The sequence below is a fragment of the Neomonachus schauinslandi genome, chromosome 1, assembly GCF_002201575.2.
Source record: "Neomonachus schauinslandi chromosome 1, ASM220157v2, whole genome shotgun sequence".
Taxonomy (NCBI): Eukaryota; Metazoa; Chordata; class Mammalia; order Carnivora; family Phocidae; genus Neomonachus; species Neomonachus schauinslandi.
In genome coordinates, this window is record NC_058403.1 from 189,440,669 (window position 1) to 189,462,238 (window position 21,570).

General features: G+C 38.9%; 1 protein-coding gene across 1 annotated transcript in view; it reads left to right on the forward strand.

Moving 5' to 3' along the window:
- Positions 1 to 7,015: 7,015 nt before the first annotated feature.
- DNAH12 (dynein axonemal heavy chain 12) overlaps positions 7,016 to 21,570 on the forward strand; it is a 226,315-nt gene continuing 211,760 nt past the window's right edge. Inside the window, 3 exon segments of the mRNA XM_044916801.1 lie at positions 7,016 to 7,185; positions 15,038 to 15,119; positions 15,306 to 15,332. Of these exon segments, the coding sequence (XP_044772736.1) occupies positions 7,016 to 7,185; positions 15,038 to 15,119; positions 15,306 to 15,332 (279 nt within the window).

A 21,570-nucleotide genomic window follows, 5' to 3' on the forward strand; every position in this document is an offset into this window, starting at 1 on the left:
AAAGCAGGATGGGTTTTGCAATTATTTGAAATTTCTATGCCTGTCCTGCTCTCCTCCCACCCACCAAATATTTAATAAGGTGACCGGGTACTGATAGTTTATATGCACTTCGAGTCTACAGTATAGGTATAAAAGTCATTACTTTGTACCAACTGACTAACATAAGGAAGAAAGTAAGTAAGTCTTGGTAGTCTAGTTGATAGTACCCCATTTAACAAATCAGAGTTTTGAAATGGCATTTTTCTTATCCACAGCACTTTCCTTCATGCAAATTTGCAGAACTCAGTCTTAAATCAGCCTGTATAAAGAAAGATAGAAGCCCTACTGGAAAATGTGAGTTTCCTTTAAGCAAACTGATGTAATTTAACAATTAGCAGTCTTAATCCTAGTTTTGAGACAGATGCCTTTAAGTGTCATACTTCTCTTAGTATATATATGTGTATATATATATATATATATATATATATATTTTAATTTTTTGGAAGAGTAAAACAGACCCATGTGAAAAAAGGTAATCTTTCCACCACTGACTCCTGTGCAAACACACCATGTATTATGAATATATACATTCCTCCTACTTATTTACACAAATTGGAATATAGTATACCCATGGTTCACTACCTTCCTCTTTTTTTTTTTTTGAATATTTTATTTATTTATTTGACAGAGAGAGAGACAGCGAGAGGGAACACAAGCAGGGGGAGTGGGAGAGGGAGAAGCAGGCTTCCCGCCGAGCAGAGAGCCCTATGTGGGGCTCAATCCCAGGACCCGGGGATCATGACCTGAGCCGAAGGCAGACGCTTAACCACTGAGCCACCCAGGCGCCCCCACTACCTTCCTCTTTTTGAAAGAGAACTTCAACTACCCCCATTTTGACCTCAAACTTTCTAATTGATTAAGTTCTTCCTTCCAGCGAATCTCTTTACACAGGCAAAAGACCCTGCAAGCAGTGCGCCTTGTGATGGGGAACCAAAACTACCCCCTCAAGCAATAAGGATTGCCCTGAGGCAGCAAGAACCACCCCCCCCCCCGCCCCCCAGTGATCCACCTGGCCTTTTCTGCCCACCTGCATGTACCCACTGACCTTTGTCCTACATTTACTTTATGTAAACCTAGAATGTTGTCCGCACTTTGGAGACCGTTTTTGAGGCCACTGGTGTTGGCCTCAGTGAAATAAATCCCTTTCTTGTTTCACCATCACTCATCTCTCTGCCTTTGGAGTTTGTCTGGGGTGAGTGGTCAAACCTGGTCTGTTTGGGACTCCCAGAGCCACGGGCTCTTGCACTCCTGTGCCCCACCTACATTTCCACTGTCTTTTTGTCAGTTCTTTCATGAGAAAGTGAATGAAAGTGTCACAACTTCCCATAGAAAATTTGATTTGAACTCAACAGATTTGAAAATGATATATAATAAATGGTGTGTTTGAAGCTCTATTTTTATGAGGCTAAATTATAGCATAATTATATACATAAATTATATACATTATATAATTAAAATTTGAAGTCGGAAGACTGAACCAGCACTACACTTTCCCTGATACCAAAAGGGGAAGCAGGTAATAAAAATTTTATTCCTGGGCGCCTGGGTGGCTCAGTTGGTTAAGCGACTGCCTTCGGCTCAGGTCATGATCCTGGAGTTCCTGGATCGAGTCCCACATCGGGCTCCCTGCTCGGCAGGGAGTGTGCTTCTCCCTCTGACCCTCCCCCCTCTCATGTGCTCTCTCTCATATAAATAAATAAAACCTTTAAAAAAAAATCATTTTATTCCTCTATTCTCAGTCCATACCAAGAAACACAGGCTAACTTTCACTAATCAAAGTTTATGGTTGATGGAGTTTTCTTGTTATATATATATATCTGCAAAGATAAGCATATGAAGACTAGTTTCTTGTGATTACCTTCACCTTGGTTAATAACATTGGTAGCCAAAACATAGATTACTAATATACTTTTATATTTTTTTACTTAAGGTCAACATGATACTGTAGTTTTGAGTGATAGCACTCAGAAATTTTGGGTAGTACCTGGTAATATTCAGGGTAATCTGCTACTTCCTTATATATTCAAATTTGATAATTTTCATTTGCTTTTTATTTAAGAGACCAATCTCTTTGTTTCTTTAACATTTAAAAAATTTTTTTCTAGTTTTATTGAGATATTATTTACATATAATATTGTAGTAGTCCAATGTGTACAATGATTGTATATTGATTATATATGTGTATATATATATAATTACCACAAAAGTTTAGTTAACATCCATCATTTCACATAGTTATATTTTTTTCTGTGCTGAGAACTTTTAAGATCTACACTCTTAGCAACATCAAATACATAATTTGGTCACTATATTCACCATGATGTACATTATATCCCCAGAACTTCATAATTGGAAGTTTTTACCTTTTTTTTCATTTTATTTTATTTATTTATTATTTATTTTTTATTTTTTAAAGATTTTATTTATTTGAGAGAGAGAGCACATGAGAGGGGGCAGGGCCAGAGGGAGAAGCACACTCCCTGCCGAGCAGGGAGCCCGATGCGGGACTCGATCCAGAAGCGGGGAGTCTGCTTCTCCCTCTGCCTGCCACTTCCCCTGCTTGTGCTCTCTCTCTCTCTGATGAATAAATAAAATCTTAAAAAAAAAAAAAAAGTCTCTTATGGCTTGAAAAAAAAAAAGAACAAAGTTGGAGGACTGACACTACCCAATTTTAAAACTGTAACCATTCTTACTAAAGCTGCAGTAATCAAGACTGTGTGGTATTGGTATAAAGGTAAACATGTAGATCAATGGAACAGGATTGAGTGTCCAGAAATAAATGCTTACATTATGGTCAATTGATTTTCAACAAAGATCCCAAGGCAATTCAGTGGAAAAAGTAAACCCTTACATTATGGTCAATTGATTTTCAACAAAGATCCCAAGGCAATTCAGTGGGGAAAGGACAACTTTTTCAAGACATGATACTGGAACAATTATATATGTATATACAAAAAATAAATGAACTTGGATCTGTACCTCTCACCAAATATAGAAATTTACTGTAAATAGACCATAGATCTAAATGTAAAACCGGAAACTAGAAGAAAACATAGGAGAAAATCTTCATGACCTTATCTGTCTTTCATAGATAATAGCCTCAAAAGCATGACCCATAAAAAAGAATCTTAAGTTTGATTTTATAAAATTTGAAGACTTTTGGGGGCAACTGGGTGGCTCAGTCAGTTAAGCGACCGACTGACTCTTGATTTCAGCTTAGGTCATGATCCCAGGGTCCTGGGATTGAGCCCCACATTGGGCCTTCTTGCTCAGCATGGAGTCTGCTGGAGATTCTCTCTCTCCCTCTCTCTCTCTCTGCCCCTCCCTCCACTTCCCCCACCCAAATAAATAAATAAATCTTTAAAAAAATGAAGACTTTTGCTCTTCAAAAGGCACCATTAAGAAAATGAAAATATAAGCTATATACCAAGAGAGTATGTTTGCAAATTATCTGAAAGGACTTGTATCCAGAATATAAAGAACTCTTACAACTGATAAAAAGTTAAATAATCCAATTTAAAAATGGATGAAAGATTTGAATAGATATTTCATCAAAAAAAGATATGTTAGTGGATAATGAGCACATGAAAATGATGAAGGATAGGTGGAAGGCAGGCAGGGACAAAGCCCGCCCTCCCAAGAGGAAATCACCCTTAAAAGGATTTTACACCACCCTGAAAGGAGCCCTCCACCCTTTCCTATGTGATAGATAGGTGACAAAAACCTGATTGGATGACAGGATCAGGGAGGGTTAATCAGATTAAAACAGCCAGCTAACAAGCCCATTAAAAATCCCTAAACTGAGAAACTCCTGTGGCAACCCTCTAGGGTTCCTTCTCTCTTTGGGAGCTTTGTACTATCACTCAATAACCTTTGCTTTACTATCACTCAATAAACCTTGCTTTGCTGCCCACCACTCTATCTGGTCTACCTCTTCATTCTTCAAAGTGGTGTGACCAAGAACTGTGGGCACCAGCAGAGAAAAAAATCCTGTAACAAAAAGATTTCAACAACATTAGTATTCAGGGAAATGCAAATTAAAAATGCAATGAGATACCACTATATGCACACTAGAATGGCTGTAATAAAAAAGACAATACCAAGTGTTGGCAAGGACATGGAGAAATTGGAACCCTTATACATTGCTGGTAGGAATATAAGATCTTTCAGTCACTTTGGGAAACAGCTTGCAAGTTTCTTAAAAGGTTAAACATAACCTTTCATTCATTCAACTTACCATTCAACCCAGTAATTCTACTCTAGGTTTCTACTGATGAGAAATGAACATGTATGTTCATCCTAACATCTGCACATGAATGTTCATGTCAGGGTTGTTCATAATAGCCCCAAACTGGAAACAATCCAAATGTCCATCAACTTGTGAATGGATAAACCAAATGTAATATATTTATATAATGGAAGACTATTCAGCAATAAAAATGAACTTCTGCTACATACTACACATGAGTGAAGTTCAAACATGTTTTCATTAAGTGGAAGAAGCCAAACACAAAAGACTACATAATTTTTTATTCCATTTATATGAAATTTTCAGAAATTGCAAACATATAGAGGCCAAAAGCAAATCAGTGGTTGCCTGAGGCTGGAGTGGGGATTCACTGCACATGAGCCTAAGGGAACTTTTTGCAGTGATTGAAATGTTTTAGATCTGGATCTTGGTAATGGTTGTATAAGTCTCTACATTTACTAAAAAAAAAATCATTGAATTATATACTTTAGAGTGGTAAATTTTATAGTATGTAAATTACACCTGCATAAATCTGTTAAAAAAATATATTGTATTAGTCAGGGTTTAATGAGGGAAGCAGAACCAGTGGATTATATGTGTCCCCTATATTTATCCATATGTGTGTATGTGTATATATATATATATATCCATATGAATTTATTACAAGGAATTAGCTTATGCAATTGTGGGAACAGGTTAAGCAAGTCCAAGATCTATAGGGTAGGCTGTCAGGGAAGATCCAGAGAGGAGAGAGCAATTATAAAGCTAGCTGCTGTTTAGAGTCTGATTCAGTGCATGCCTAAACCTTCTCTTTAAAAGGATTTCCACTGATTGAGTCAGCCTCACCCACATACTCTCCCTAGTTTAACATCAATATACTCGGGATTTGAATTGCATTTGCAAAATCTCTTCATTGCAGCACCAGATTAGTGTTTGATTGAATAACTTGGCGAGGTTGTGGGTATGACACTAAAGACTGCTGTCTTCCTTTAAGTCCACAGCTTGTAACTTAGCTTAAGCAAATGCCAAAAAACCATCATGTACTTATACCAGTATTTTCTTTCTACAGAAAGACAGCTTACTTTTACAAGCAATGAGGATGCTTAACTTGTTCATGCACTCAACCAAATGATATTTTTAGAGGCCCTATTGTGTGCCAGACATAGGAGTGTAGGCTGTACTCTAACAGAAAATTCTTTATACATGGTGACTGGCACTCTAGGTCAAATATGCTCAAATATTTGTTGAATGACTATGCCATCAATACACCACCAGACTTACTCATCCCCCAGTTTTATTCATGTGCATATTTGTGTAGGCTATCATCCTTCAGATGGAGTATCCAGTGTGCAGCCTCAGATAGCAAAGTTTCACATTTCTATCTCCAAGCATACTCGAAAAACTTACACACCTTACCTTTTTTGCCAAGGATTTCCTGAAGGAAAAGTGCTGCATAAACAAACACCGATATAGAAACAAGATAAATTATATTGCTGATTATTTACAGGGAAGTCACTATGGGAACATTTGAAGACTTCATCCTCCTCTGAGAGCGTTTACATAAATCTGTTTTTCAACACATCCAAATTTCCAGTCTTGCAGGTTTCCACAGCTTGAAGATCCTGATTCCCTGGACCCCTTCCAAGGGAAGGCAGTTAGGTAAAAAAAAAAAAAAAAAATCTCATTCTCCAACTCTCCATTCGTAGACAATTAGTAATGAATTGAGCAATGAATTACTGTGACAGGTAATCCAATCTGTCGCAGCTCAGCAACTGCCTCTCCAGGCAACTTCTACCCGGTCTCTCCAGCCGCGAGGGCGACCGTTTCCATGGCGACAACTTTGTTTGTACATGGCAGGCGGACTGCCCAGCTCATCGGGAGCGGTGGGGTCCCCGAGGTTTCACCCTTCGTCTCCCCTCTTCCTTTCGCCAGAGGAGAAGCTAACTGAACGTTTCCCTCTCGTCTGCGCAGCCGGGAAGTAGTGAAAAACAATCAGGTAGGTACTTCCTTGCCTTCAGTTTTCTCTTCACCCTTCTCCCAGGGCCGGAATCTCTAACTGGGTGCCAGCAGAATACTCTCTTTTTCAAGGCAGGAATCTCCAAATTCTGTGGGCATCCGCGGCAAGTGCAGTTGGTATCACAGTTAACTGTTCAACATTTACAGGACATTTTAGATTTTCTATGCAAATGTATGCCTATTTTTGCTTGATCATCGTATCACTTCCTAGGATGGTAGCAAGACTAAGATACAATATTGGTGTGTTTAAAGATTTTAATGATGTCAAACATCAGCTTTTTTTGGGAGAGCAATTATACCTCAACAACTGGATTTTGTTGTTGTGATGGTGGTGGTGGTGGTGATGGTGGTTTGCATTTTAGGGGAAAATTTGAACCCAGAATTTTAGAACCATAGGGGTATTTAGAGAGCATCTAATCCAGTTCCTTAATTTTATCTATGGGAAAACTGAAACCCTAACTGGGAAGTGACTGGTTTCATTTCTTCATAGCAAGTGGGATGTAGAGCTATAAGGGAATCCCTGCCCATTTACCTCAACTGTCATTCTTTAGGCTAATACCATACTTGGGAGGAAGATCTCAAAATGTCTGGAAGTTTTGGAATTGATAGCTAAGATATGTTATGAATATACAGAGGCTAATGTTTACAGTAATGGCTTAATGGGCTTTTTCTCCTCAGAGTATAAAGTATTTTAATCTTCAGGAGACCAAGATGTCAGATCCAAACAAAGCTGCAATTAGAGCAGAAAAGGAGGCTCTGAACTTGAAGTTACCTCCTATTGTGCGCCCCCCTGAAGACATAGGTGTTGACACACCAGCACAAAGTAAATTGTTGAATTACAGAAGATCTAAGGAGCAGCAGAAGATGATTAATCAGCTAGTGTAAGTAGCATATTGGTAAATAATTCTTTTCTGGAGTTCACGTGAAATGCTTAGTGTTCATATTCTCCTAAAACAGCTTTAACTATGTAGGTTGTTTATGGACAAAATATCATCTTCAAGTTCAATTGGGGAAACAAAAAAGTAATCACAATAGTAAGTGCTATATATCACTATATATATGTTATATGTCACTTAATGTATAGATATGTCACTATATCTATAGTTAGTATGGGGCTTATGCTAATCACTGCTTACTCTAAGCATTGTTTTTAGCACTTCACCTGTACTTCTCACAACTACCCTATGTGACGGGTACTATTCTTACCTCTATTTTTATAAATGTAGGTCTACTCAATGTTTTAGTACACTTACAGACTAAAGAAGGAGGTGCCTCAGGAGTTACGGATTATTCTTACTCCAAAACCTTTTACCATTTCACATTGTTATGTTGAACTACTTGCAGTTCCATGAGTATAGTATGTTTTTCACAGTTTAGTGAAAAATAAATTTCACAATTGCTTCCTGCAATTTCCTTCACTGGAAAGTATTTGTCTGCCTGAATATTTATACTAGTTCTTCAAGGCTGGGTTTATGGATAACCTCCTTTGGAAAGCCTTCTCCTAATCCTTTTTTTTTTTTTTTTTAAGATTTTATTTATTTATGGGGCGCCTGGGTGGCTCAGTCGTTAAGCGTCTGCCTTCGGCTCAGGTCATGATCCCTGGGTCCTGGGATTGAGCCCCACATCGTGCTCCCTGCTCGGCGGAGAGCCTGCTTCTCCCTCTCCCACTCCCCCTGCTTGTGTTCCCTCTCTTGCTGTCTCTCTCTGTCAAATAAATAAATAAAATCTTTAAAAAAAAAAAAGATTTTATTTATTTATTTACGAGAGACAGTACAAGCTGGGGAGAGAGGAGAGGAAGAAGCAGACTCCCCACTGAGCAGGGAGCCCGATGTGGGGCTCGATCCCAGGACTCTGGGATCATGACCTGAGCTGAAGGCAGTTGCTTAACTGACTGAGCCACCCAGGAGCTCCTAATCCCCTTTGTGCAGCTTTAACTTTTTCTACATATTTCTCTTACATCAGTTTATTTAGCGATATTACCTACCAACTGTTACACAGACATTGTGCTTGTTACTAGGGAGACCAAAGAGATTACAACAGAGGGGATCGTGTCTTTATATTCTAGTGGGAGGAGAGAGACAGTAAACATTTAAAAACAGACAAACAAAAAGAGTATGTTAACCTTTTAAGTAGTGATGGATACTATGAAGATATAAGATTGTGGGATAGACAGTGACAGGGAAGGTATCCCGAGGAACATCACAGGAGAGTCCTGTGGAGATGATATTTAAATAGAGATCTAAAGAGTAAGGAGCTGGGGCACCTGAGTGACTCAGTCGTCAAGTGTCTGCCTTTGGCTCAAGTCATGATCCCAGAGCCCTGGGATCGAGCCCTGGGATTGGGTCCTGGGACTGATCAGGGCATTGGGATCCCTGCTCAGTGGGGAGCCTGCTTCTCCCTCTCCCTCTACCACTCCCCCTACTTGTGCTCTCTCTCTCAAATAAATAAATAAAATCTTACAAACTGAGGGTTGTTGGAGTGGAGGGGGGTGGGAGGGATGGGGTGGCTGGGTGATGGACATTGGGGAGGGTATGTGTAGTGGTGAGCACTGTGTATTGTGTAAGACTGATGAATTACAGACCTGCCCTGAAACAAATAATACATTATATGTTAATAAAAAAAATATTAAAAAAAATAAAGTGTAAGAAGCTTCTCATTAAAAAAAAAAGAAGCTTTTCATTTAAATAAACGGAATAGCACTCTAGCAAAGGGGATAGCAAGTGTTGAAAGCTCTGGAATATAAATGCTTTCTGGTGGTCTGGGAGCTGACAAAGGCCACGGTCATTAGAGTATCAGGAACTTGGGGGTGAGTGGTGGTATCAGGTGAAGGTGGAGAGAAAGGTGGGGACAGAGTGTGAAAGGCTTTGTAAGCCATACTAATAAATTCAGATTCCATTTTAAGTTCAGTGGAGCCATTGAAATGTTTTAAACTGGGACATGACATGAAAATCAACTTACGGGCGCCTGGGTGGCCCAGTTGGTTAAGCGACTGCCTTCGGCTCAGGTCATGATCCTGGAGTCCCGGGATCAAGTCCCGCATCGGGCTCCCTGCTCAGCGAGGAGTCTGCTTCTCCCTCTGACCCTCCCCACCTCATGCTTTCTCTCTCTCTCAAATAAATAAATAAAATCTTTAAAAAAAAAAAAAGAAAATCAACTTACAGTTAAAAATATCAGTCTGGCTATTAAGAATAGACTGAGGTGGAAGGGAAGAGGGCAAGAGTAGAGGGAAACAAGGAGACGAGGTAGACTGCTTTTGTAGTAACATAGATGAGAGCTTTCGGTGGTTTGGATAAGGCTGAAGACAGTGGAGGAGGAGAGAAGTATATTTATAGGGGATAGGTTTGGATTCAGAATCAGTAGGACTTGCTTTGGTAACAAGGTGGATGGTAGTGTCTATATTTATAGAGAATCAGAAGTCCAGAAGATCGGGGAGGTAAATTTTGAAGTTGAGGTGCTTATGTGACATCTAAACATATAAGGGAATATGTTAAGTAGGCAGCTGGATATATATGTGTATATATGTATATATATATATATGTATATATGAGAAGAGGTCTAGGCTAAAGATAAAAATTTGGGAGTCAGCAGAATGTAGATGATTGTTAAGGCTATGAGGAATAGTTCAAATCACCTAGAGAGAGTAAAAATTGAGAGAAGGCAGCCCAGGAGTAGGCCTTTAGGAATTATAATATTTATATTATATAATATTTATTTTTTATAAAATAAAAAATTTATAAAATAAAAAATTTATTTTTAATAAAACATTTATTAAAATATATATTTATTTAAGATTGTATTTATTTATTTGAGAGAGAGAGCAGGGGGAGGAGCAGAGGGAGAGGGACAAGCAGACTTTGCACTGAGTGTGGAGCCCAACTTGGGGCTTGATCCCACAACCCAGAGATCACGACCTGAGCTGAAATCAAGAGTCAGACACCCAACTGATTGAGCCACCCAGGTGCCCCAAGAATTATAATATTTAGATGTTGGGTACAGAAGGGTCAACCAGCACATAGATCGAGGAAGTGTGATTTCCTCAACAACACAGTGTATTGTGTCTTCGTTGCCATTCTCTTCTACTCACTTTGACATACTTAAGGGCAGAGATCTCAACACAAAGCACAGTATCTGGCATGTTATTGTTGATGAATAAAGGAATTTATTTTAAAGATTTTATTTATTTATTTGAGAAAGAGAGAGAGCCCAAGAGGGGGGACGGTAAGAGGGAGAAGCAGACTCCTCACTGAGCAGGGAGCCTGATGCGGGACTCGATCCCGGGACTCCAGGATCATGACCTGAGCCAAAGGCAGTCGCTTAACCAACTGAGCCACCTTTAAAGGAATTTTTAAAGGAGAGATCTAACTCTTATGCTTTGTAAAGATGTGTAAGTAGTACCTCTCTCATTTGGGTGCTTAATAACAAATAGTGTCTCAAAATTACCTGAAGCAGGGGCGGTGCCTGGGTGACTCAGTCGTTAAGTGTCTGCCTTCGGCTCAGGTCGTGATCCCAGGGTTCTAGGATCGAGCCCCGCATCGGGCTCCCTGCTCAGTGGGAAACCTGCTTCTCCTCCCCCTGCTTATGTTCCTTCTCTTGCTGTTTCTCTCTGTCAAATAAATAAATAAAATCTTCAAAAAAAAATTTACCTGAAGCATGGTGCTGTACTAATACTGAGATTAGAATTGCCATGTGTTTATTTAGGATAAATGCATTTGCAATGAAAGGTTTTTATACCAGAAACACATTTTTCTGGAAGACTGTGGATTTTGTGATTGTCAGTCTCTTGCTACCTCTACCTATTAGGAAATAGGAACGTAGATTTCCCTGTTTCAAAGGTGGGGTGAAGTCTGTTGATAGAGAGAGCTCCAGGACTGAGGTAGGATGTAAGGTGTCCTGGGCATAACTGGGCCCCTTCTGTGACCAGTGCCTGGGAACACTGGCTGAAAAAAAAAATCATTCTGTAGCTTTCCAGAGTCCCAGGAATGAGTCACTTCTTCCTTGGCCACTATCTCCCTCTTGATTCAGACCAGCCTTTCTCTCCTTCACTGCACGGAGTCTCTCACATAGTTCCTTTGAAATTATCCAATTTTTTGTTCATTTATTTATTTTTGACTGTCAACACACAAAGCAAAAACAGAGAATGAAAAGGCTCACTTTTATATTCTTCCCAGCTCCTTTTATTTTTAGCCAGTAGGAGAAAACACGCCGCAGGAAATTGCTGCTATCTTAAAGGGTGGCTTTTATATATAAAGAGCTCAAGGAGGTCAAGCATATTTTTGTTGGGATAATTGCTGTGCAAGTCAGCTAGTGCCAACTAACGTACCAAAGTATAAGGCAAATTTCTTGAAAGTATGGATTGTGGAGGGCTAGGCTCTTTGGGGAAATAATGACAGATGAAAGGAAGTCTGGTTGAGGCCTTGATGATTCACAAAGAAAAGAGGAAGAAGGATATTCGAGCCACATTTCCTACTTCTTGTTGTGAAAAAGCCTTTGGAATTTTAGTTTAGTCATGCTCAGTAAGAGTTAACATGGAAATGAGTCTACTCAAAAAAGCTAATTCAGGGGCTCCTGGCTAAGTCAGTAGAGCAGGGGACTCTTGATCTTGGGGTCAAGAGTTGAAGCTCCATGTTGGGCTTAGAGCATACTTAATAAAAAAAAAGGGAGTTCAGTCTTAGGCTGCTTTGATAAATGTAAAATGTCTAGAATGCATGATAGAAAATTTTCACTCTGCACCGGTCAAACAACATCTGGAATTCTGGAGTCACACTTTAAGAGGGATGTTGATAAACCATAATAGCCATGGAGGAGAGAGGAATTTTGATAAACCATCTCATTAGAAGGAGGCTGATTTGCTTAATGGGTAAGAGTGTAGACTGGCATCTATACTGGCCTGAGTTCATATCCTGTCTCTGCAGCTTATGAGCCATGCATGAATTTGGCAAGTTAAGTAACTTGATTTATCTTCATCTTCCTATCTGTAGGATGGAGATAAGAATCGTGCTTTTCTCTTAGGATTTTTGTGAGAGTTAAATGAGATCCATGCATGTAAAGATCTTAAGCCAATGCCTAAAACATAATAAGCTCACCGCAAGTGGTAACTTTTATTGACAGGAATAGTTGAAAGAACTGGATAAGTATCATTAAGTTTCAGAAGGGCAACAGAAAAAGAATATGAATTTTTGTGTATAGCTCTGGAGAACCAAAGTTACAAGGATATAACTCAATAAAAAAATTTTGTTTCTAAGAATATAAGCTAGCTGACCATAAATTGGGCTACCTCAGAAAGTGATGAATGCCATCCCCCTCACTCATCTCAGGGTACAACTCGATATTTTTGAGAGTATTTGTGCATCAAATAAGGTCTGAATTAGATATATGAGATTTTTCCCAAATCCACAGTTCTGATCATACCATAGCTATTTATTGACCTTGATGGATACTATCTAAGTATTGTGGCTAGAGCAGTGAGCAAAACAGACATGGCCCTTGTCTTTATGGAACTTACCAGTCTATGCGTTTATGGTTTTGGTGCCCATCTTTTCCTTGAAATTCCTTTTGGTTCTCCTCCTGCCTCTCTGATCACATCTCCTTTGCCTCCTTCAATTGTGTTTTTTTCTTATTCCTGTCATGTTTGGCGTCTTCCAATCTTTCTCAGGTCTCTTTTCTTTTCCTTGTATACTCTATGCTTTGGCCATCTCCCCCAGTGTATTTACCTTTACAAACTGGTAGATTTGTCTTCCTAAAAATGTTTCCATGCTCAAAAACTCTCAGCAACTCCCCATTGTCTATTGAATAAAAAAACCCTGCTATTTGAGGCCCTTAGTTGGATATTCCAGTCCATTTCTCCAAACTAATCTCCATTTGGTCCCAGCTCCCTACTACTCCCTGTTTTTTCCTTTGATCATTCCCGTGACTTTCTGTTCCTCGGGAGAGTCATGTTTGTTCAGATCCATCTACCCAGGAAAACTACATCTCCACCTGAAATCCCCTCCCTTATTAAAGCTCATTGCAAAGGCTAGTTTGTTCATGTAGCCTTAATAGACACCTCCAGGTGGAAGTGAACTTGTCCCCTCCTCTGAACCATCAGGGCCCCATGCCTTTCATATGGTACCTGTTTTTATCTCCTCACCCTTTCAGTTTATCAATTCCTTGAGATTTGTTGCTGTTATATTTTAATAAAACCTAGTAGAGTGTCTTGCATAATATGAGCATTCAATATTTGGTGACAGATGGATTAGAAAATGATATAACTTTATTTTATGGATGATCAATTCCTATGTTCAAACTATTTTTTAAAAAGATTTTACTTATTTGAGAGAGAGAGAGAGAGAGCTCAAGCAGGGGGAGGGGTAGAGGGAGAGGCAGAGTCCCCACTGAGCAGGGAGCCCGACGAGCTGGAGGACACGTGGCTCAATCTCAGGACCCTGGGATCATGACCTGAGCCAAAGGCAGATGCTTAACCGACTGAGCCACCCAGGCACCCCTCTTTTCAAACTATTTATCAAGTACCTACTATGTGCCGAGGTACTGTTCTCGGCATTAGGGACAAGGCAATGAATAAAATAGTCTACAACGTATAATATGTCAAATGGTGGGTAAATTCTATGAAGCAAAGTAAGTGAGGGTAAAGAGGTTGGATAGTGAAGGAAGTGATATTTAATATAAAGGGTAAGGTAAGGCTTCTCTGACAGGGTGGCTTTGGAACAGGGACAATACATATGAGGGCCTACTAAGCATCAGGATTAACTTAAAATTTGTAAGTTTGAATTGGAAAAAATTTGATTTTTATTTTTAGTCTCATTTTTTTTTATAGTACACACATAATTTGAAAATTAAGGTCTCATTGATAATACTACTGGTATTTTTTTCTTTTGTTTCTTTTCTTTTTTTTTTTTTTTTTGGAGTTTCCAAAGGGATTTGTTTCTTAGAGAAAATTCAGTAAGATAAAGAACTCTTGTATTTTTTTGTATTTTATTTTATTTTTTTACTTAAATTCAATTAGCCAAGGTATAGTACATCATTAGTTTTGTTGTTGTTTTTTAAGATTTTATTTATTTATTTGACAGAAAGAGAGACGAGAGAGGGAACACAAGCAGGGGGAGTGGGAGAGGGAGAAGCAGGCTTCCCGCGGAGCAGGGAGCCCGATGTGGGGCTCGATCCCAGGACCCTGAGATCATGACCTGAGCCGAAGGCAGATGCTTAACGACTGAGCCACCCAGGCGCCCCCATCATTAATTTTTGATATAATGTTCAATAATTCATTAGTTGATAAAGAACTCTTGAATATCTCTTCTGTAAGTATAGTTGAAAAAATGTTCAAATTGTAATATTTAATTGTGATGATTATTATTTAAGTAAACTTTACCCCCAGTGTGGGGCTTGAACTCATGAGATTGAGTTTAAGAGTTGCACGCTTCACTGACTCAGCCAGCCGGGCACCCCCAAATTGTAATTTTTTTTCAAATATTTATTTATTTGAGAGAGAGAAAGAGCACGCAAGCATGAGGGGGAGAGGGAGAAGCAGGCTCCCCGTGAGCAGGGAGCCCCATGTGGGGCTCGATCCCAGGACTCTGGGATCATGACCTGAGCAGAAGGCAGACGCTCAACCGACTGAGCCATCCAGGCGCCCCCTGTAATGTTTTAATAATATATCTTAATGATGTCTTCAAGAGAGTCGGACATTTTTTATAACTATAAGTAGTTTAACTATAAACTATTTTTTAAACTATAATCCAGAGTTGATGGAGCCAAAAGAAGTTTAGACAGAACGCTGGATAAAAGGACACCTCCAATCCCAGAGCCAGATTATCCTCCAACTGTAAGTTTAGGTTGTCTTTTTAAAAAGTTTATCCTTATACAATTTTAATTTGTAATTATTTTAAGTTGATCTCAATATAACTAGTATTTTTAAGAGAATAATACATATACATAATACATACATTTAAGTCACTTATAATTTTTATCTCCTTGATTTAATTATGTCTTATTTGTTTGCTTTTGACAGATGACCAGTGAAATTAAAAAGAAAGGAGTGAGTTCAATTTTTTTTAATATTTCCTGTTTTTAAAATGTCCAAAGAAATTATGACAAAGTAGCTCCTTCTAAGACCACCTGCTAATAAGACCCATCCTAGAAGAGGAAGAAATTTAGAAACTGAGATTTTCATTTTCTGTGCCAAAGGAACAAGCATGTCATGGATGACAATATGGGGTTTAAGAGTTATATTTTTGCTGCCATTTGTTATTTGAGGATTAGTGGTAAATGTTTTAGTTCTTATTCCAGAAACTGGAAAAAAATTTAAAGTTGCCATTATAAAGGAAATGCATTTTGTTTTTCACTGTTCTTTTTTTTTTTTAATTTTTTTTTTTTTTAGATTTTATTTATTTGAGAGAGACAGAGATAGTGAGATAGAGAGCACAAGTGGGGAGGAGAGGGAGAAGCAGGCTCCCCACAGAGCAGGGAGCCCGATGCGGGACTCGATCCCAGGACCCTGGGATCATGACCTGAGCTGAAGGCAGATGCTTAACCGACTAAGCCACCCAGGCGCCCTGTTTTTCACTGTTCTAATATTGATATAATAATGATTACTTATTGAGAATCTATAGGGTGCTAGCCACACACTAGATGCTAGATTAAAAAAAAATGACACTGACTGCATGGTCGACAACTTGGGGCTATGGTGTGATTGTTGGGAAGATGATGACACATAACACTTATTTCACAGCAAAGGATATGGAAACCTATGGAGCTGGCTACACAGAAGAGAAATTCATACAGCATGTTCCCAGATGGGGGTACAGGCTTTCCAAGTCTCTTCAAGTTCCCTTTGGGGATAGAGGGCTCAGGGTACATCCCTGTACTGAGTATCTGTGGAAAAGCCAATTTCAGCTTCTCCAAGTTTTCTCTTTCTTTTTTCCTTCCTTCCTTCCTTCCTTTCTTTTCTTTTCTTTTCTTTCTATCTTTCTTTCATCTTCTTCCTTCACCTCCCTCCCAACCTTTATGGAGACTTTGGCTGTGTATTTGCCTCTTTACTAGATAATAAGAACTGATATAAAACATTCATAAATATTTAACATGAGGCTGGGTGAATTGCAAGGCATATTTGTGTGTATGTGCTTAGCATCCTCACTCTTCATCCACCATTCTTACCTTCTAGTGTCTTACAATCTAAAATAGGTAGCCAGGCATGAAACAGTCATTCACCTTTGAACCCACTGCTTTTGGTAATCTGGCATGAAGGAACCCCACCTCTTCATCATTAGTGTCACCAGTGACCACTAATTGCCAAATCCAAGGGATGTTTTTTTAATACTGTTCTCACTAGACCTCCAGCTGACTTTTATTATTTATTTATTTATTTTTTAAAGATTTTATTTATTTATTTGATGGAGAGAGAGAGCACGAGCAGAAGCACAAGCAGGGGTAGTGGCAGGTAGAGGGAGAGGGAGAAGCAAGCTCTCCGCTGAGCAGGGAGCCCAATGTGGGGCTCATTCCCAGGACTGGGATCATGTCCTGAGCCGAAGGCAGATGCTTAACTGACTGAGCCACCCAGGCACCCCTCCAGCTGACTTTTTAAAAATGTTTTTACTAAAAAATAAAAAATAAATGTTTTTGCTTTTAAATAGTTGGACACATGGATCAGTGGAATAAATGAATGACCCAGAAGTAGACCTACACGAGTACAGCCAACTGATTTTTGACAAAGTGCAAAAATTAATTCAATAGGGCGCCTGGGTGGCTCAGATGGTTAAGCGTCTGCCTTCGGCTCAGGTCATGATCCCAGGGTCCTGGGATCGAGTCCCGCATCGGGCTCCCTGCTCCTTGGGAGCCTGCTTCTCTCTCTCTCTCTCTCTCTGTCTCTCATGAATAAATAAATAAAATCTTTAAAAAAAAATTAATTCAATAGAAGAAGGATAGTCTTTTCAACAAATACGGTGGAGCAATTGGACATCCATTAAAAATTGAAACAAATAAACAACAACAAAAAAGCCCAAACCTCAGCCTTAACTTCATACCTTGTGCAAAAATTATTGAAATTAAATCATAGATTTAAATGTAAAACATAAAACTATTTTAAAACCTTTTAAAAGACAACAACAGGAGAATTGTAAAACTATAAACCTTTTAGAAGCAAGCCTAGAGCTAAGCAGAGTTTCTAGACATGACACCAAAAACATAATCCATAAAAGAAAAAGCCCAAAAAATTATATTTCACCAAAATTTAAAACTATTGCTCAGTGAAAGACTGTGTTAAGAGGATGAGAAGACAGGGGCGCCTGGGTGGCTCAGTCATTAAGCGTCTGCCTTCAGCTCAGGTCATGATCCCAGGGTCCTGGGATCGAGTCCCACATCGGGCTCCCTGCTCAGCAGGAAGCCTGCTTCTCGCTCTCCCACTCCCCCTGCTTGTGTTCCTGCTCTCGCTATCTCTCTCTCTGTCAAATAAATAAATAAAATCTTTAAAAAAAAAAAAAGAGGATGAGAAGACAAGCTGCACACTGGGTGAAAATACAAATCACATATCCAACAAAGGACTTAATGTCTCAGAGATGTAAAGAACTGTCAAACAATCCAGTTAGAAAATGGGTAAAAAGCATAAATAGACATTTTACCAGAGAGGATATATAGATGGCCAATAAGCACATTTTTAAAAGATGTTCAATATCATCAACATCATTAGTCTTTAGGGGAATGCAAATGAAAACCATGATGAGTTATCACTACATACCCACTAGAATGGCTAAAGTAAAAAACAGTGTGATTCTAGCTGACCATTTCCTTTTTATTCCCTTGTATTTATTCTTCTGGTTTTCTGTTATCTGTATGTCATCTTCATGGCTTTCTCTTCCCTGCCTGTGGACCACTGTTCTCCTTCCTTGAATCTCCCAGGATGATTCTCTCCTTTTCTGATTTCAGCTACCTTCTGTATATTGATGACTCTCAGATATTTTTATGCAAAAATACCTCAAATTCAACATGTCAAAAAAAAAAAAAAAAACAACTCATCAGCTTCCTCCATCAGACTTCTCTTTTTCCTTATTTTTGATTCTAGTTCTTGTTACCACTATAGAGACACTCATGCTCAAAACATCTGAGTTTTAACTTCTCCTTCCCCTCACCAACTACCCACCTGTCATACAATTAGTCCCCAAGTACTGTGAATATTTCTCCTATTAGCCCTCTTCTTCTCCTAGCCTTAGATCAGGACTTCATCTCTTGCTTTGCTTGACTACAGTAGACATCAATGGCTTCCCATACCCGTTAAAGCTTAATGTGGCGTGGAAAGCTTTCTGTAGTATGACCCCTGCCTATTCCCCAGCCTCTCCTCTCCCTACACACTATCATGCTTATGCTTTACCCACATGAACTTGCTTCTTAATCCTTGAGGAAATATGACATTTCTCACTTCACTGCTTTTGTCTGGCATGTCCCTTCATCATCCATTCTTCTTTTCATCTGGCTGTCTCTAATTCAGCTCAGTCATCACCCTCAGGAAGCCTTACCCTCTTTCTATGGGTTTGGATAAATGACTTTTTCTTTGCTCCTATTATAGCCTATTTATTTTTTGTTAATTTACTTAGCACATTGCATTAGGTATTCCCTTGATCTTTTCATGGATTTAAGTGATATATTCCTAGGCTTGAGGCTAGGAATTGCTTCTTAATCATCTTTGTATCTTTAACATCTATGGTATTGAACACCAGTAGCGGATACTCAATAAATGCTTAATGAATGAATAAATATAAACACTTAAGCTCAGTAAAATATAACAGGTATTGTGATGGAAGTATGAAAAAATATAGTGGGGACATAAAGTAGGAAGTTTTCCAAAGACGATATCTTTTTGCTGAAGGAAGAATATATACTTTAATTCTAAGGGTCAAATGTGTACATATATATACACATATATATGAAATATATATTTTATTGGGCTATAATTGACATGTAACATATTTTTATTTTAGGGGATGAAAGGGTTAAAACACAATAAGTTAAGGGGCGCCTGGGTGGCTCAGTTGGTTAAGCGACTGCCTTTGGCTCAGGTCATGATCCTGGAGTCCCGGGATCGAGTCCCGCATCGGGCTCCCTGCTCGGCAGGGAGTCTGCTTCTCCCTCTGACCCTCCCCTCTCTCATGCTCTCTCTCTCTCTCAAATAAATAAATAAATAAAATCTTTAAAAAAAAAACAACACAATAAGTTAAGGATACATAATTAGAATAATGAATTTTAGACTTCCTGTCACTATAAAATCATATAGTTTATTCATGCCTAGTTTTTTATGTAATATTTTAGAGTTTGACACTGACCTACTTTATAAAACTGCTGTAGATTTGGGGGAATTGAGAAAATATCTTCCTTGCCTACCTATAATCAAAGCATTTATTCATGAAAAAATTAATAAATGTTTACTATGTACCTGATCCTGTGTTAGATGCTGAAGATTGATCAACAAGATGGACATAGTTTTTGCTCTTATGGAGCTTATATACTAATGGGGAAGACATAGTAATCAAGTAAAACAAACAAAATAATGGTGACAAGTACTATGAAAGAAATACAATGTAACAGGATAGAGAGTGACTGGTCAGAGAGTGGAGCCATATAAAGCAGGTGGTCAGAGAAGGTGTCCCTGAGGCAGTGGCATTTTGGAGACCTGAATGGTAGAAAAGAACCAGCCATAGGAAGACCTGGGGATGAGAATTTCCCAGTAGGAGGAACAGTTAAGTTTAAAGTCCCTGAAGCAGTACAGATCCTTTACTTCTTTGGTTAGGTTTATTCCTAGGTATCTTATGGTTTTTGGTGCAATTGTAAATGGGATAGATTCCTTGATTTCTCTTTCTTCTGCCTCATTGTTACATGCATAGAAATGCAACTGACTTCTGTGTGTTGATTTTATATCCTGTGAAACAAAACAGATGAACAGAGGGGAAGGGAAGGAAAAATAAAATAAGATGAAAACAGAGAGGGAGTCAAACCATAAGAGACTTTAAAAAAATATTTTATTTATTTATTTGACAGAGAGAGAGAGAGAGAGAGCACAAGCCAGGGGGGTGGGCAGCAGGCAGAGGGAGAGGGAGAGGCAGTCTCCCCACTGAGCAGGTAGCCCAACTCAGGTCTTGATCGCAGAACCCTGGGATCATGACCTGAGCTGAAGGCAGATGCTTAACTGACTGAGACAATGAGGCACCCCATAAGAGACTTTTAACTATAGGAAACAAACTGAGGGTTGCTGGAGGGAAGGTGGGGGAAAGATGGGAAAGTTGGGTGATGGGCATTAAGGAGGGCACTTGATGTAATGAGCACTGGGTTTTGTATGCAACTGATGTTTCACTAAATTCTACCCCTGAAACTAATAATACAGTATATGTTAACTTGTTAAATTGAATTTAAATAAAAAATAAAAAAAAATAAAGTCCTGAAGGAGAAAACAGTTTGGTATGTGCCAGGAACTGAAAGGCCAGCTTGACTAGAGCATACTGAATGAGCTCATGAGAGTACATAAAGTGAACTTGAAGAGAGAGTCAGGGGCCAGATTATGTAGGCTATGGTAAGGAGTTCATTTTACCCAAATTGCAATGGGAAGTCATTGAAGGATTCTACTCATGGGAATATTATAATTTGATTTATATTTTATTGATAAAAAGCCACTTTGACAGTGATGTGAGGGAAAAAAAACAACTTTGATACTTTAAAAAATGGATTATGGCCAGGGCAAGAGTAAAAAGCAGGAAGAATCAGCTAGTAGTAAAAGACAACAATCTTGGATGAGAGATGATTATAGCTTAGAATGATAGTAAAAGAGCTAGAAAAAGTTGATCGATTCAGGATATATTTGGGATATAGACATGATAGGACTACTGATAGATTGGATATGAAAGGTAAGCAAAAGAGGAACCAAGGATGACTTTTAGGGTTTTGGCCTGACTTTATAAGGTAATTGGTGCCATTTATTGAGATAGCTAAGACTAAGGGAGGAATGGCTTAGAGGCTTGGGAGATCAAAGGTCTCCTATGGCTATACTGATTTTTCAGGAATACCTCAGTTCTAGAGATATGGATTTAGGACCCATCAACACATATAGATGATACTAACAGTCATGAAATCACCTAAGCAGAGAGAGAGAAAGCAAGCAGAGGAAAGCAGTTTCATTACTAGAAAGAGGTCAGTCCGTTGATACATAGTGAGGGATTGGGAACCATCACAAGACTTTTAAGATCAAGCAGCACCATAATGGAGCAGACAGAATTTTGGAGTGAGCAACTAATTGAAAA